At 40.2% G+C, this 14,592-nt stretch overlaps 1 protein-coding gene across 2 annotated transcripts in view; it reads left to right on the forward strand.

Annotated features, from left to right (window-relative positions):
- ZBED1 (zinc finger BED-type containing 1) overlaps positions 1 to 14,592 on the forward strand; it is a 156,883-nt gene that overhangs the window by 119,675 nt on the left and 22,616 nt on the right. For both annotated transcript variants that reach the window (XM_048492792.1, XM_048492793.1), the window contains exon 6: positions 6,830 to 7,037. In XM_048492792.1, the coding sequence (XP_048348749.1) occupies positions 6,830 to 7,037 (208 nt within the window). The remainder of the gene's footprint in view (positions 1 to 6,829; positions 7,038 to 14,592) is intronic.

Raw genomic sequence — 14,592 nt, forward strand, 5'->3', positions numbered from 1 at the left:
GATTAAACAGGACTGCCATGTTTCAGATAATTAAATAAAACTTGTGATTTCCTTTCACTATTTTGTTTTGGTTATTTTAAAGAAAAGGGAAGGAAGAAAAAACAGAAAGGCAGTCATATGCAGAAAAGACCTGTATACAAGTCTGATATAAACAGCATAATTCCAGATGTATAGTCATGTTAGTCTATAGCAGCAAATTAAAATAGGATATCAGTGACACTCTAAAGATGAGTAAAATTTATTCCTGTATAAGATTTTGTGGGTCAGAGCGCGATTCATAGCATATTACAACAATTTTCTGTTTTTAAATTCACATAATTTTGAATTCGCATCACCCTTTCCATATCTTGAGATATTTGCAAAAAAAATTCATCTATTTCTTTAATTTAAGAGGCAGACAGGCAGAAAACCTTTACTGGCATGTAAAACATACCAGGCAATCATGATCAAACCCTCGGGAGAGTTCACCTTCTGTAACTTTCTAAATTCTGTGTCTATAAAATTGGTCCTTTGTATGAAGTGTGGGTGCCTCTTACCCTTAAGGGGACACCCTGGTCAGATATTTATGCTGTCCAGTAAATTTATCTTCTGTTTCAAAACTGTTTCTTGGGTGTTTTCTAACTTAGTCTTAAAACTAATTCAGCTGTGTAGGACCAGAGACGCTGTCCTGGCCCCACACTTCCATAATGAAGCTCAGATGGCATAACACTGAATCTGGCCAAAGGAAAAGTTTTGATTTGGTTTGATTTTGGTTTGATGGCCTGTAAGTAGAATCTCCAATCTCAGAGGGAATAAAGCCTTATTGGCTGCATTATTAAGATTTTGTGCTTTGATCTCCAAAAACCTGCATTTTATTTTTTGGAAAGCCTCAAATACTAAAAAATTAAAAAGAGAGTCCATGGATATGCCAAGGGATCTATTTTTTCCCTCTCAATAGCAGGAAACCAATTTGATACATTGGATTTGGACAGCATTTGATAAATGAGGCTAAGGGGGTCAGACTTATGCTGTATTGTCAGCCAATAGTTGTAAGCCATGCCTGAGATTCCAATAGACCCTTCCCAGTTTCCAAACATAGAGCCCCATACGGTACACATCTCAGCATCCCCAAAAATTTCCACAGGAATTTAGATTGAATTCATTCCAGGGAATGGTTAAAAACACCAATCCATAACAGAATTCCATGCCGCAATTGTGCACCTATTTTAGCATTAAAAACTTTTAAATGTAGTGGGCACATATTGGTTTCCAGTATGAAAAAAGAAACATGCAGTGGCTAATGCACTTGTTTTGACCATGTTTATTGCAGACTTATGGTGAGAAGTCCAAAATGCATTATATTAGAAATGAATGCCTAGGTATTTCAAATGCTTGACCCGTTTTATTTTGTTGCCATTTTTTCCCCAATGGTAGGGTTTCAAGGTTTTTGAAAAGACAAGACTTCTGATTTTTCATAGTTCAGTTTTAAGCTATTAGTCATGCAATACTCAAAGCTAATGATTGAGTAAGCATTTTAAACCCACTTGCAAGGAGGACAATAAAACTGCATCATCAGCATAAAAGGGTATACATGAACAGATCCTAAACGAGGGCTATGACCATCAACTTTAGAAAGAAAAGTTGAAAAATCATTTAACAGCAGCTTAAACAAAGGAGCCAAAATGCAACCCTCCTTGACTCCTTTGATAACAAGAATTTTTTGAGTTAACTTCTCTGTCATGGAACATTTCATTTGACAACTCATAGAGGTATGTAGCTTATTAATGAAAACAAGAGTCATTTGTCTAACTTTATTTAACCAGTCAGATATTGATGGTCTTTGTTGGATTTCCAGGCATTAGAAAAGATAAAAATAATGTTAGTTTGCTTTCATCCCAGCTTTGCGAGTAGTTACGCTCTGACCTGGAGCGTGGATTTAGGCCACCCTTTTGGGTGGTGCAAGTCCATTAAGGCCTATAGAGTGCTTTCCGGTGCTCTCTTCGGCAGCACATATACTAAAAATTGGAGTGCTTTCCAGTGATGGAGGGTTTTTTATTTTTTTCCCTGCCTCTCCGCACCTCTGGAAAGCCCTCTGGAGGCAGCAGGGCAGTGCCATCCCCAGTTGCTAGGGGCTGTGGATTGGGCTGCCTTTCACTCAGCCAGTCATAAGATTTTAGCTGCATGGAAATAACATAGGAAGTTGGGAATCTCAAGCTCTCTGAAGCTCCATGTCTGTTATGCCTGTTTCCAATCAATGTTTGGCACTTTCTTTTCCCAATCTAAGTCCAAAACTAATTTTTTACTTAAAAAAAATCAACATCAGGGATAAAAAAAACCCTATATTACCATTTATTTTTCTTTAAATCTTTATCATGATTTGGAAACAATTTATATCCAGATCCTCCTGCATACCTATCTATATATTTTTTCAGTTTTACTCTAGAAATATCAAAATCCAGTATAAACATTGACAAATAATCAGCATATAAACTCACTTGGTAGCAGCAATCATGGATGCTAATGCCTGATTCATGTGTATAGATTGCTAAGGACTCAATTTCTATAGCACAAAGCAGGAATAAAAGAGGCCAGCTCTGCTTAACACCTCTTAAGAGTTCAATTGGTACCCATAGAACTGTAACCCAAGTATTGAAGCCATCTCCAAAATCAAAAGCTTTGAGAATCATCAGTAAAAAATTAGGTTTCATCAGATCAAATGACTTGTATGTATCTAGACATATAAAATTAACCTTAAGGCAGTGGTGGGATTCAGCAGGTTCACATCACTTTGGCAGAGCCGGTTGTTAAAATGGTGCTTGTGTACAACTAGTTGTTAAATTATTTGAATCCCACCACTGCCTTAAGGGTTGTGGTTTTTAAAATAATTACATATTATACCAAGTTACAAATGTTTTTTGTGGGCCAGAGTTCCATTCAGCAGATCCATTAAGTGTTCCTCTATTAGACAGAAGTATTTATAATCAAAGCTTGGACAATTGAAAGGTGTGTTGGAATGAGGACGTTATGGTACCAACCACTCCCCCCCCCCCCTTTAGATATCGTTTTAAATTGTTCCGTCTTGGTAGTCTCTTTAACCCAGTACTGCACTATTCTGCTGTCTGCAGCTTTTACTTTAAATAATTCTGCCTGAAGTCAGCTCTTACTCACCAAAGCTGATGTTGAAATAAAATTTGTTAGTTTTCAAGATGCCACTGGATTCCTGCTGCCCTCACAAAGCCTTTCGCCCTGCCTGCAAGATTTTCTGCATTCATTCCAGTTGAGGAAGCAGATCCAGACTTCTTTAAACCTCATGGGCCTTTCAGATTGCTCTTGCATAACATGAAATGGGAGCCAATGACCTACGTTCCCTCATTTAAACACTGATTTCCCATCCTTGTTATTTAAGATGCTTTTTTAAAAGAATGGCATATGGGTTATGCACTCAAAATGTACACTTAAAGTTGCAAACTGATTGTCATTCCCAGATATTTATGCAAGGCAAGCAGTTCAGAGTGAAGCTACAGATTTATTTGTGAGAGATTCTGTTGTAGCAGGAAAGCACTGTATGAAACACTTTGTTAGTCTGTGGTCCACAAGTCATTTTTCAATCATGTCAGATTCAGCCTAGGCAATTACCTTTAGTACTTCCGAAGGGCAAATGTTGATAGCTATGATTACTCTTAGAGGGAGAATTGGTGAAATCTGACATGTCTCATCTTTCTGCTAGAGATTATGCAAAACATGTGCAGAGTTTATGCAACTAAGAACCTACAGGCACCAGTCAAAAAGATTTCACAGCAGTTTGGGGCAGAGGGGACTAGGCAACAGTGATGGCTATAAATGTAATGCATTAAAAAAGCATTTTTGGATACCTACCATATGCCTCCATCTTCCTTATAGAGAATTAAAACTGAGGTATTTATCAACTTTTTGTTATAAGCAGTGCTACAGCACCTAGGGGGCAGGGAGGAGGATGAGCGGATCTCCCTGTGTGGGGGTGTTCCAGGGTGTGGCAGGGGTGCAGAGCACACACACAGACCCCAGGTGCAATTCCCCCTCGCTACGGCTCTGGTTATAAGCCACATAACAAAATGAAGAATACGGTGCTGAATTAGCTGCTTTCAGGGTATAGCACTCTCCCTGAACTTAATATACTACTGTGCCTCCTAGAGAGATGAGCGCCTTGAAAACTGGTGGAAGTTAGTTAAGGAAAGGATATATCACAGTTTTTGATGAGTAAAATACACAGGTGCCAGTCATGAAAATCCAACAACTGGCAACAGGGAGGTTAATTATAGCTGTCAGTCATGAACTCAGTACAGTTATGTGTCTCTGAAGCGTGAGCTCAGAGAAAGCTGATGGAGGGGGGTGGGGAAGCCTCCAGAAGCTTAGAAGTGACATCAAGTGACTGCCTGATGTATTATTCTGACCTCATGTCAATCAATATGTGTTAGACTCCCCTTCAAGTGTGCATGTTTGCCACTTGTGGAAAAAACAGGTAGAAGAGCTCAGTACAAAAGGAACCATAGCAAAGGTATAAAGCTTGGTAGGCTCATGTTGTACTCTCTTTTCGCGTAGTTACAATACATGCCGTCTTGTGTTCAACATAGCATGAGTGTGCAGTGTCTGGAGCACAATGTAAGATGCTGTAGCAGCTAAATTGAGGAGATTCATTATATTCTGTGATGTTTGGGAAGAAGAAACAGTTTTTCAAATGTGGGCCAGCTGGCTATTGTAATTGTATGTGGGCCAGCTGGCTATTATAATTGTATGTTCTTTGATCAAGACGATTATGGGATGTGTTACTCTCTGCTGTGTCATCTCCAAAAGTCTACCCATAGAACCCCTGAATAGCTATTAATTCATAATTTCTAGAGAGAGACAGAGAGATGATTGTTGTATGCCATCTCCCTCAGTTTCAAAAGGCTTGCTCTTCTGTCAAAAAGTGTGGGAACAGACTGTGATTACTCAGTAATGAAGGGAAGGTACTTTTGCATTTCACTGAAACTTTTGGTATATAGCTAAATACTCTCTTCTGGCATTGAAAGTAATTCCTGGGATAATCCTTGAAAAATGCCGGCACTAAGTCAGCAGTGACAGCCACAAATCCACACTTGGTCTAAAAGTACCTTTTGACAAAATCCAAAATGCATCAAGGATCAGTACATTCTTGATTATTCATTTCCAGCTGTTAAACCCTTTCTAGACGTAGGGCTAAGCATGTTTTTTTTAGTACTGTTTGATTTTGTCTGTATGTAATTTTGGTTCCATTTTATTTATTTACTTCATTTATACTTTGTTTTCTCTCCACTGGGAATATAAAGAAACTCCTCTATATGGTCCTCTTCTCCATTTTATCCTCACAACAAATCTGTGAGGTAGGTTAGGCTGAAAGTCTGTGATTGGTCCAAGGCCACACTGCAGGCTTTCATCGCAGAATGGGGATTCAAATTGAAGTATCCAAGATCATAGTACAATTTATTGATTGATTTTTAAAAAGATAAATTTGGTAGGGCACAAAAAATGTCCGGTTGAGAGTACTTGCCAGCAAAAAACAATTTAATTAACAACTTTCTAAAGGTGCCCAGCAAGATCTAGGATTTATCAGACATCATGTATATCAAATCACTTCCCATAACTTCATAGTGCATTCTGTGTGGGGACTGTGTTGTTCTAACCGCATCTGTCAGATTACAGGAAGTTAGTTGCGCAAAATAAACTGAAGTTCAATCCAAACAAGGCTGAGGTGCTGTTAGTCAATGGAAAAGGTGCTCAGGGACTGCAGAATCAGCCTGTCCTGGAGGGAGTTGCATTCTGCCTGAAGGCGTGGGGTTCATAGTTTGGGTTGTTACTGGGTCCTGACATACAGTTTTAGGCTCAGGTCCTCTCTGTGGGCTATAGCACCTTTCATTATCTCCATCTGGTTTGCCAGCTGTAACCATCCCTTAAAAAGTGATCTGGTAATGGTGCTACATGCTTTGATCAAAACCAAGTTAGAGTTATGTAATGGGCTGAATGTGGGGCTTCCTTTGAAAATGGTTTTGAAATTTCAGTTGGTCCAAAATTGGGCAGCCAGACTATTGTCAAGTTGGTTACAGGTATCGTCCTTGAGCTGAAAAGTCTGCCCTTAGTTGGTTGATGCCTTCCTGGAGCAGATGAGCAAACCTTCACAAAGAAGAGAAATAGTAGTAATGGAAGATTTCAATTATCCAGATATTTGTTGGGAGTCAAACTCTGCCAAGACTACCTAACATTTTTGCCCATATCTATGACAGACATCTCCAAAGACATGTCATGGTGAGACGAGTTCCCACTGTGGCACATTGAAACACATCTCACCGTGACATGCCTCTGTAGACACCCAACCATAGACGCAAGCAAAGCATTAGGAGCAAAAACGACCGGACCACGGCCACATAACTTGGAAAACCCACAATAGCCAGTTAATTCCAGCCATGAAAGCCTTCAACAATACATTTTTCAAAGTTCTTTCCACAAATCACTCAATGAATCTCCCAAAATCATCACTTTTGTAACTAATGTGATAAACTTCATTAATTGGGGTGCTGTGTGGTTTCCGGGCTGTATGGCCGTGTTCTAGCAGCATTCTCTCCTGATGTTTCGCCTGCATCTGTGGCTGGCAACTTCAGAGGATCTGAATCCCAGATCCCTGCTAGAAGATACCGATTCAGAGAGAATAACTTCTACCACAATGGCTCCCCAGTGACACTAACCGTGAAAGCCTTCGACTCCATTAATTGTATTGTTGCTTTGTTCCTGTTTGCCTCTGTTCAATGTATGCAACTTAACATTATATCCGAATCTCCCTCTCTTTTTTTCTTCTATGTAGTCGCTTGTATTCACCCCACGGAGCCTATGCTCAAAGCAAACTTGCCATTGTGTTGTTCAGCTATTGGTTGCAACATCTCCTGACAGTGGAAGGGAGCCATGTGACCGTTAATGTTGCGGATCCTGGAATAGTGAATACCAGCCTGTATAAGCATGTCAGTTGCCCAGGAAAACTGGTGAAGTGGACGTTGGGTTGGCTCCTTCTTAAGGTACAGGGAATTTTTGCCATGATTTCATTTTATGTTTAACATTGCCAGTAATTTACAGAGTTTTTTCTATTTGTTTTGATTTACCTGTTCTAACAACAAACATGAAACAAACATTTCTGTCTCAGGAACATTTATCTATCACAGGGATACCCAATTGGCTGCCCACAGGCTGCAGCTGGTCACCAGCTGATTTCATCCTAATTCCTGCCAGTCAGAGATGATGCTTGCCCATTGTTACTATTTTGTCTGGCACTAGTTGGTCCAACAGCTGCACATGACTCATCATTTTGAAGCTGGTTGGCCAGCTGTCCCTCAACCTTTCCAAGAACAAAGGCTGTTGGGACATCCTTACCGTAAGCACTGGATTGATTGAAAGGTAACCCATCTAGCTGGCATACCTCGTAGCATGAAAGCATAACATGTTTCAGAAGTTCCTGCCAGCATTGCTGTAGAGTTCTGGTACATCAACTGCTTTTGTACCGAGATCAGCCCAGGTGTCTAAGAAGCTTCATGGAGAAAATGATGATACCATGACAAGCTCTGGAGCAGCTTAGTTGGGGATGAACATGAAGAATTTGGGTTGTTGCTCTGATGTGAACAGTGCTTTGCTACCTTCCATAATGCAGAGAAATGAATTGTAGATTTTACAGCATGTATCAGACTTAACAGCCCAGATTCACTGAATATGTGGTAAAGTTCTACCAAGATTATTTTTACAACAGGCTTATTGAGCCAATATTTATCCAATATTAAGACAGTATTTAGTGATGAGCAGGTGGAAATAAGTGAATGTGCCTTACTTCCCCAACCTCTCTGCTTGCTGCCTTCTTCTGATTTTAGCAGGCTTCTATGTGATAGTTTAATATTTAGATTTAGCCAAATCTGACCAGTGGGCATAGGCGTCATACATTCAGTTGACTTCCTATATTAAACCTGGGAAACCAGTTGTGCATATGAAATTTATTTGCATTATTTGTGGGAAGGTTGAGATGCCACACCACAAAGTGGATGCGTGTTGGTATGTGAGGCTTCTTTCTGCTAACAAGGAGAAAATGTGTGTATTAGGAATATTAATTACTGAGATGTTAACCCTCTTTGTACTGGAGTCAAGATGCAGAACAATACTCTAATGAAATGAAGGGGAATAAGCTTCTTAAACAAGAAAAGGCATTTATTGAATTAACCGAAAGAGAACCAAGTTAAAGCAGATAAATAAAAACAGAGACACTAGAGAAAGGAAATATTTATGTGAAGTACAAACACGATTTAAACCCTTTCCCTAACAGACTACATGCTACTGTATGAGAGAATAAAAGGGGAGAATCAAAGACATACAAACCTGCTTCCTAAGACCCAGCTTGGTATAGTGGTTAAGACCAGTGGACTCTAATCTAGAGAACAGGGTTTGATTCCCCGCTCCTCCCACATAAGTGGTGGACTCTTATATGGTGAACTAGATTGTTTCCCCACTCCTACATTCCAGCTGGGTGACTTTGCATTAGTCACAGTTTTTCAGAACTCTCTCAGCCCCACCTACCTTACAAGGTGTCTGTTGTGGTGAGAGGAATGGAAGGAGTTTGTAAGCTGCCTTGAGACTCCTTACAGGGGAGAAAGGCAAGGTATAAATCCAAAGTCATGGTTCATGCTTACACACCTTCAGTGTGACTCACTATCATTTTGGTATCAGTTGAATCCAGACTCCATTTTTCACTGCTAGGCCCATGCTAAGATGTACATGTATACAGGGATCAAAATATACAGGGATCAAAATAGGGGTGCCCTGTGAGAGCAAGCCTCACAGGGCATTATAGGCAGAACAGACACATTAGGTGAGCTGGGAGGCAAAGCACGTTCCATATCTTCTATACTTTCTCTGCCATATGTATTGTGCTAGTTTGAACTGGCCCTTTCTCATTTTCTTAAGAATATGACATATGTAGTAACAAGTGGTGCTTACCAAATAAAATGACTTGTTTTTTTTAGTTTCTTCATCCTTTTACTTTTAAACCAGCTAAGAATGTTTTCACAACTAATGATAAAATTTGTTTTTAATTTAGAAAAGTGAGTGCAATTCTTCTGCCAACGTATTTCCTGACCCCCTCCTTGTTTCCTGATTCTTGGGATAAAATTCAAAGAACTTTGAATGTGGTGGAACCCACTGCACCTTCTTAGAATTCCAAAAGTGCCTGCAGACTGGATTAAGTTGGGGACTCCTGTCATTTTGACTTGATCTACATATGTTAGATATTGTGCAGTTATTCAGCAGTCAGCACAGGAAAATCCAGGATGTAAATGATTACAGCAGTGCAGTATTCAATGACATGTGAATTCTACGTTTGTGAATACAAGAATAAGCATTCTGGCCATCCATTCAAATAGCAGATCTGAGAAATTCAAAACCTGATTAAACTGCCACTTCTCAATAGGACCTAATATGTAGTGGTTAGAATGCTGGACCTGAGAGATCCAGGTTCATATCCTCACTCAAAGCTCATCAGGTGACCTTGTGCCAGGTGTTGGTACTTACCTTCAAGGTATTGGTACTTACCTTCAAGGCCCTCATATTTGAAGAACCATCTTTCCCCTTGTGCCCCTACTTTTCTCCTATGTCTGCACTCTGCAGAGGTCAATTTACTGGTGGTCCCTGGCCCCTCTGTGATGCAGCTGGCCTCTACCCGGGCCAGAGCCTTTAATGCCTTGGTCCAGCCTGGTGGAGCACTCTGCCTCCGACCATCTGGGCCCTGCAGGACCTTGGACAATTCTTCAGGGCCTGCAAAACGGAGTTGTTTCACCGGGCCTTTGGGGGAGTCAATCACTGATAGTGCCATTCCCTATGCAGTTTGTGGGGGCATAAGATCTTTTGACCACCCTGATCTACTTATTGATGGCCATCTGATAGTTGTTCTTAAGGTTTTATGCGGTATTTTCATTTTCAGATTTTATAATGTATTTTAACTACGTATTAGATTGTGCACCACCCAGAGCCCTTCAGGGGTGGGCACTATAGTAAATCTAAATAATAAACAAACAAACCTAAATGAGGGAGGAGGATGTACATTGCTGTGAACTCCTAAGACAAAAATCAGAATAAAAATACATAAGCAGATCTGAGGATTTTTTGAATTGGTACAATGAGTTGCTATGCATGGTTCTTGATAGAACTGGAGAAATGAAATGTTGATGTCCTTCAGCCTTTTATGTTAGAAAGAGTTAGCCCAAACAAATCTGCATTGCACACAAAGTTTCTTTTTTTCCCCGAACAAGAATTAGTAGTATTAAATCTGGGTCTAAATTATTCTGCAGAGTTGAAAGTTGAATTCACAAACTTGCCATGGATCTAGTGCTCATCCAGGGAAGTTTATTATAATCTGCAACAATGGGTATAAAAACAAATTATGAATGCAATTAAAGCATGCTTGATAGTGGTCTTTAAAGTACAGCTTTTGTTTCCCCGCTGATTATTTTGGAAAAAATAACTAATAATAAATATGAAAAGAAATCACATCTTTTTTAAAAAAAATCCTGTTTACTTTTTAGAAGAATCCATTTTCATTCCTTGATAGTATGTTCCTTTGCCCTTTGTTTCGTGGTTTGCTTTCAGAGGGTTCCCCCCCCCCCCTCTTGCTAGCATTAATTTTCTTTGAAATATCAAAGTTGAAGCTGGCACTTTGCACGGAGCTATTGCAACAGGAGAGTGAATTGTTCTGCCTGCTTCTTCTGCCATTCTGCTTCACCTCTCTGTCAGATGACACAACTGGCCTTATCAAATTAGTGAGCCAGGTACTAAAATCCATCACAGCAGCAGCACCTAGTCCCTCTTCTTCTTCTTTCTTCTTGAAATCGCAGTCTAGCCCAGACAGTTTTTTTAAATTCACGAAGACATTTTTTTCTGTATTTTCAGAGTTCCACAAGTATAGAAAGCCCTCGTCTTGTCTTTAGGTAATTACAAGGTCACTTTTATGGTGTGTATGTGTGTGTGTGTGTGGGGGGGGATTATATACCATCTGTTAAGTAATGGCAAACCACTTCTACTTCTGATTTACCTTGAAAGCCCGTTGCTGGGTTGCCAGGAGTCTGCTGCAACTTGACAACACTTTAAACACACATACAAATACCATTCTACAACTCTCAGTAGGTTCAGCAGGCTAATCCCCCCGCTCCCCTTCTTTCTTTACTTTAGCTGAGTCTTAACTGCCCTTAACAGTCTTTAGTTCCTTGGGCATACTCACTTTTTCTCAGATTGTGTTTGCTTTTTTGACTATTTTACAAAGTCGGGTGTAAGCCTGGAATGTTCCCCAGGTGTAACAAGCCCCCTTTGGCAGCTTTAGTTGTTGACATTGATTTGGCATTTGGGCCAGCCACTTTATTTTTAGACATGGTGATTACTGTTGTGGCCTTCCACTCCTCGCCCTTCAATCGCTCCATTTTCCTACTGTCAGGAGAGTCCCAGCTCTGTATGCTGAGGCTGCTTTGAGAAACACCCATTTTAAAACTTAATTCCTTTTGCCATTTAACCTGGGAAAAGCATCAAAAGCTACCACTGCTGGAATAATATTTTAGGGGCTGTGTGCGATCAACATTACACCCAAGCAAGTTCTGATCCACATAACTTCTGGTCAGCCCCCATGTTCCCTTAATGAGAACATAAATTCAAGCATATGTGTGTTTTTGCATGGCTGAAGAGGCTTTACTTTCCCCTGCCTACCTTTTGTGCTGTCCATTTCAGCACCTCTTGTAAAGTAAGTAGAGCTAATTAGTGATCGAGCCATCAACAATATTCAGAAATGCAGGGTTGTGCCCATGTAATTACTTTGTCACCCTGATCAGGCCGCCTCCACTTAAGTTTGAAGGAGTTAAAGACAGAGAGCAAGAGGGTGTAATTGGGATGGATAACCTCTGTGTACCAGGATTGTCTCTGGTGAGAACTCTTAAATGAGCAGGCAATTGTATAACTGAAACTAGTTTTATTAAAGAATAAAAGTAATAAAAACAAGAAAGAAATAAGCACTGAACATATACATGCAAAGCATGTAAGAGCTGATAATGAGAAAAGGGGGGAAATTGGATAGGTTTCAGGGATGGGTGATAGTTACCAGTCTTGAAGGGATGACCAGGAAAACAGCGCTGAGGAGGAAAATTACCAGAGTTTCTAGGAGCAACAAAAAAGGGACCCATACACAAGTGGGGATGGGTGCATGGGTCCAAGCCACACATATACAATGAATGGCCAAAAGACCAATATATATACCCCAAAATGGATCCTGAGGTACTATGAGGTAATCTGGAGACAAGTCAGAGACAACAAATTGATTGCTTTTCCAGAGTTCCAGCAAAAAAGTAGGAGAGGCTTGATGGATTATCAAGTCCCCCCAAAATGCCTGGACTTTTCTCTTGAATACTGATTACTTGCCGAGATGGTTGCAGATAGGGTAAATAATTGTCAACTGAGAGGGCTGATGAAATCACTTTAGTGTGACACAGTGAGGAACACGCAAACTGGAAGGAGATATACTTCTAGGTAGCAGTGTGTATGAACAGGATTTTGGCGTACCCGGGGACAGTGAGTTAAATACAGTGGAACCTCGGTTTTCATTGCCTTCAGTTTTCATCGGTTTCGGTTTTCATCAATTTTTTCAGTGAAAAATTTGTTTCGGTTTTCATCGATTTGTCTCGGTTTTCATCGATTTGCAGTAAGGTGCAGGGGTTTGTGGAGAAAAATCACCCGAACAAAGCTGTTTCAGGCCGTGTCTGCAACTTGTTTAATGACAATGTCTTGCCCCATTTCAGACAAATCTTAAAGAGGCATCAGAAACAGACCTCTTTGGGCAGCTTTCTGGTTCACTGGCTCTGAAGCTGGTCCTAGTGTTATTGTTTGTTACTGTTTTCAGCATTAAACACTATGTTTATTCACCAAACAATGTGTTTTTGGTATGTTTTTTGGAGTACCTAGAATGGATTAATTGGATTTACATTCCTATGGAAAAGTTTGTCTCGGTTTTCATCGGTTTCGGTTTTCATCGATTCTTTTCGGACGGATTACCAATTAAAACTGAGGTTCCACTGTATAAGCAGCCAGTGTGATGCAGCAAAAGAAAAGGTGAATGTGATTTCTGTATCAACAGAGGCACAACATTCAAATCACAAGATTTCATACTCCCACTGTATACGGCATTAGTCAAGCCACCCCTGAAATATGGTGTGCAGATCTGGAGGCCTCACTTCGAAAAGGATGTGGATAGAATGGACAGGAGAACAACAAGGATGATCAGGGACCTAGAGACCAAGTGTTTAATTTGGAGAAGAGAAGGTTGAAGGGGACACGATAGCTCTCTGTAAGTATTTGAAGGGCTGTCACTTAGAGGAGGACAGGGAGCTATTCCTGTTGGCAGCAGAGGATAAATCACAATAATGGTTTAAATTATGGACAGAAAAGTACAGACTAGGTACTAGGGAAAAATGCACAGTAAGTGTTGTTCAACAGTGGAATTAGCTGCCTAGAGATGTGGTGAGCTACTCCTCACTGGCAGTCTTTAAACAGCAGCTGGACAAACACTTGTAAGGGATGCTCTTGGCTGATCCTGCATTGAGCAGGGGTTGGACTAAGGTCCCTTCCAACTCTATGATTCTATTCTAGGTTCATATAATTGGGACAAGTAAACATAAAGCATAACAGATTTTTGTTGGGCCTTCTTTCTCGGGGGAAAAGCATGCAGAAACTGAAGATGAATGAACATGACATACAATGTGGATCTCCAAATAGCTACCTCAAGAATGTACAGCGGTGGATTGTACAAAAACCTGCCACATGAACAAGGTGTTAGGCAAAGTATGACTAAGATATCAGTTCCTCTTCACATTGATCCCTGTGATTCTTTCAAGCATGCTGCTGATCTGGTCTGCACAGCAAATAAATTTGCAAGTTGAGCAAATATTCTGCCTCATAAGAAAAGAAAGCAAACTCTACGTCTTGAGCAGGTTTTAGAAATTGACAGCTTAATTTACAGCAAATCACAAGGCATAGATCTCCATTAACGCCTCACAGAATTACTGACCTATACATTTGCCCTTTGATGTAAATGCATGCTGAAATGTGACATTAATGGGGCTGTTGAATCATTTCCTCTGTTAAGAAATAAACAGGATACTGGCCTGAAACATAGGACTCAGAGCCTTGAATCTGGAAGCAGTTCAGTGATCTCTGATTTCCCTTCCTGTTGCTGCCAGGAGCCTTTAGGGTTTTCCCTGCTTGAAGTGGAATGTCTGTTAATAATATCCTTGGATTCATATTTTATTGAGTCTCTAACATATTAGGCAATTAAGCTAGTATTTTTCCACTAAATCAGTACTGCATTGCAACCTGTTTGTACCAGCAGTTTTGTCCATTTATACCTCTCCCTAGGAAGAGAGAGAGAAAGGTGTAGTGAGAATAAAGCACATGTCATTTGTCTTTATGCTACTATGGAATTAAGAATTTGAACACATGGAGAATTCAGTTGTCTATTCTAGCCCAATCTTGTCAGATCTTTAGCAGTTAAACAGGGTTGGCCCTGGTCAG

The sequence above is a fragment of the Sphaerodactylus townsendi genome, linkage group LG04, assembly GCF_021028975.2.
Source record: "Sphaerodactylus townsendi isolate TG3544 linkage group LG04, MPM_Stown_v2.3, whole genome shotgun sequence".
Classification (NCBI taxonomy): Eukaryota; Metazoa; Chordata; class Lepidosauria; order Squamata; family Sphaerodactylidae; genus Sphaerodactylus; species Sphaerodactylus townsendi.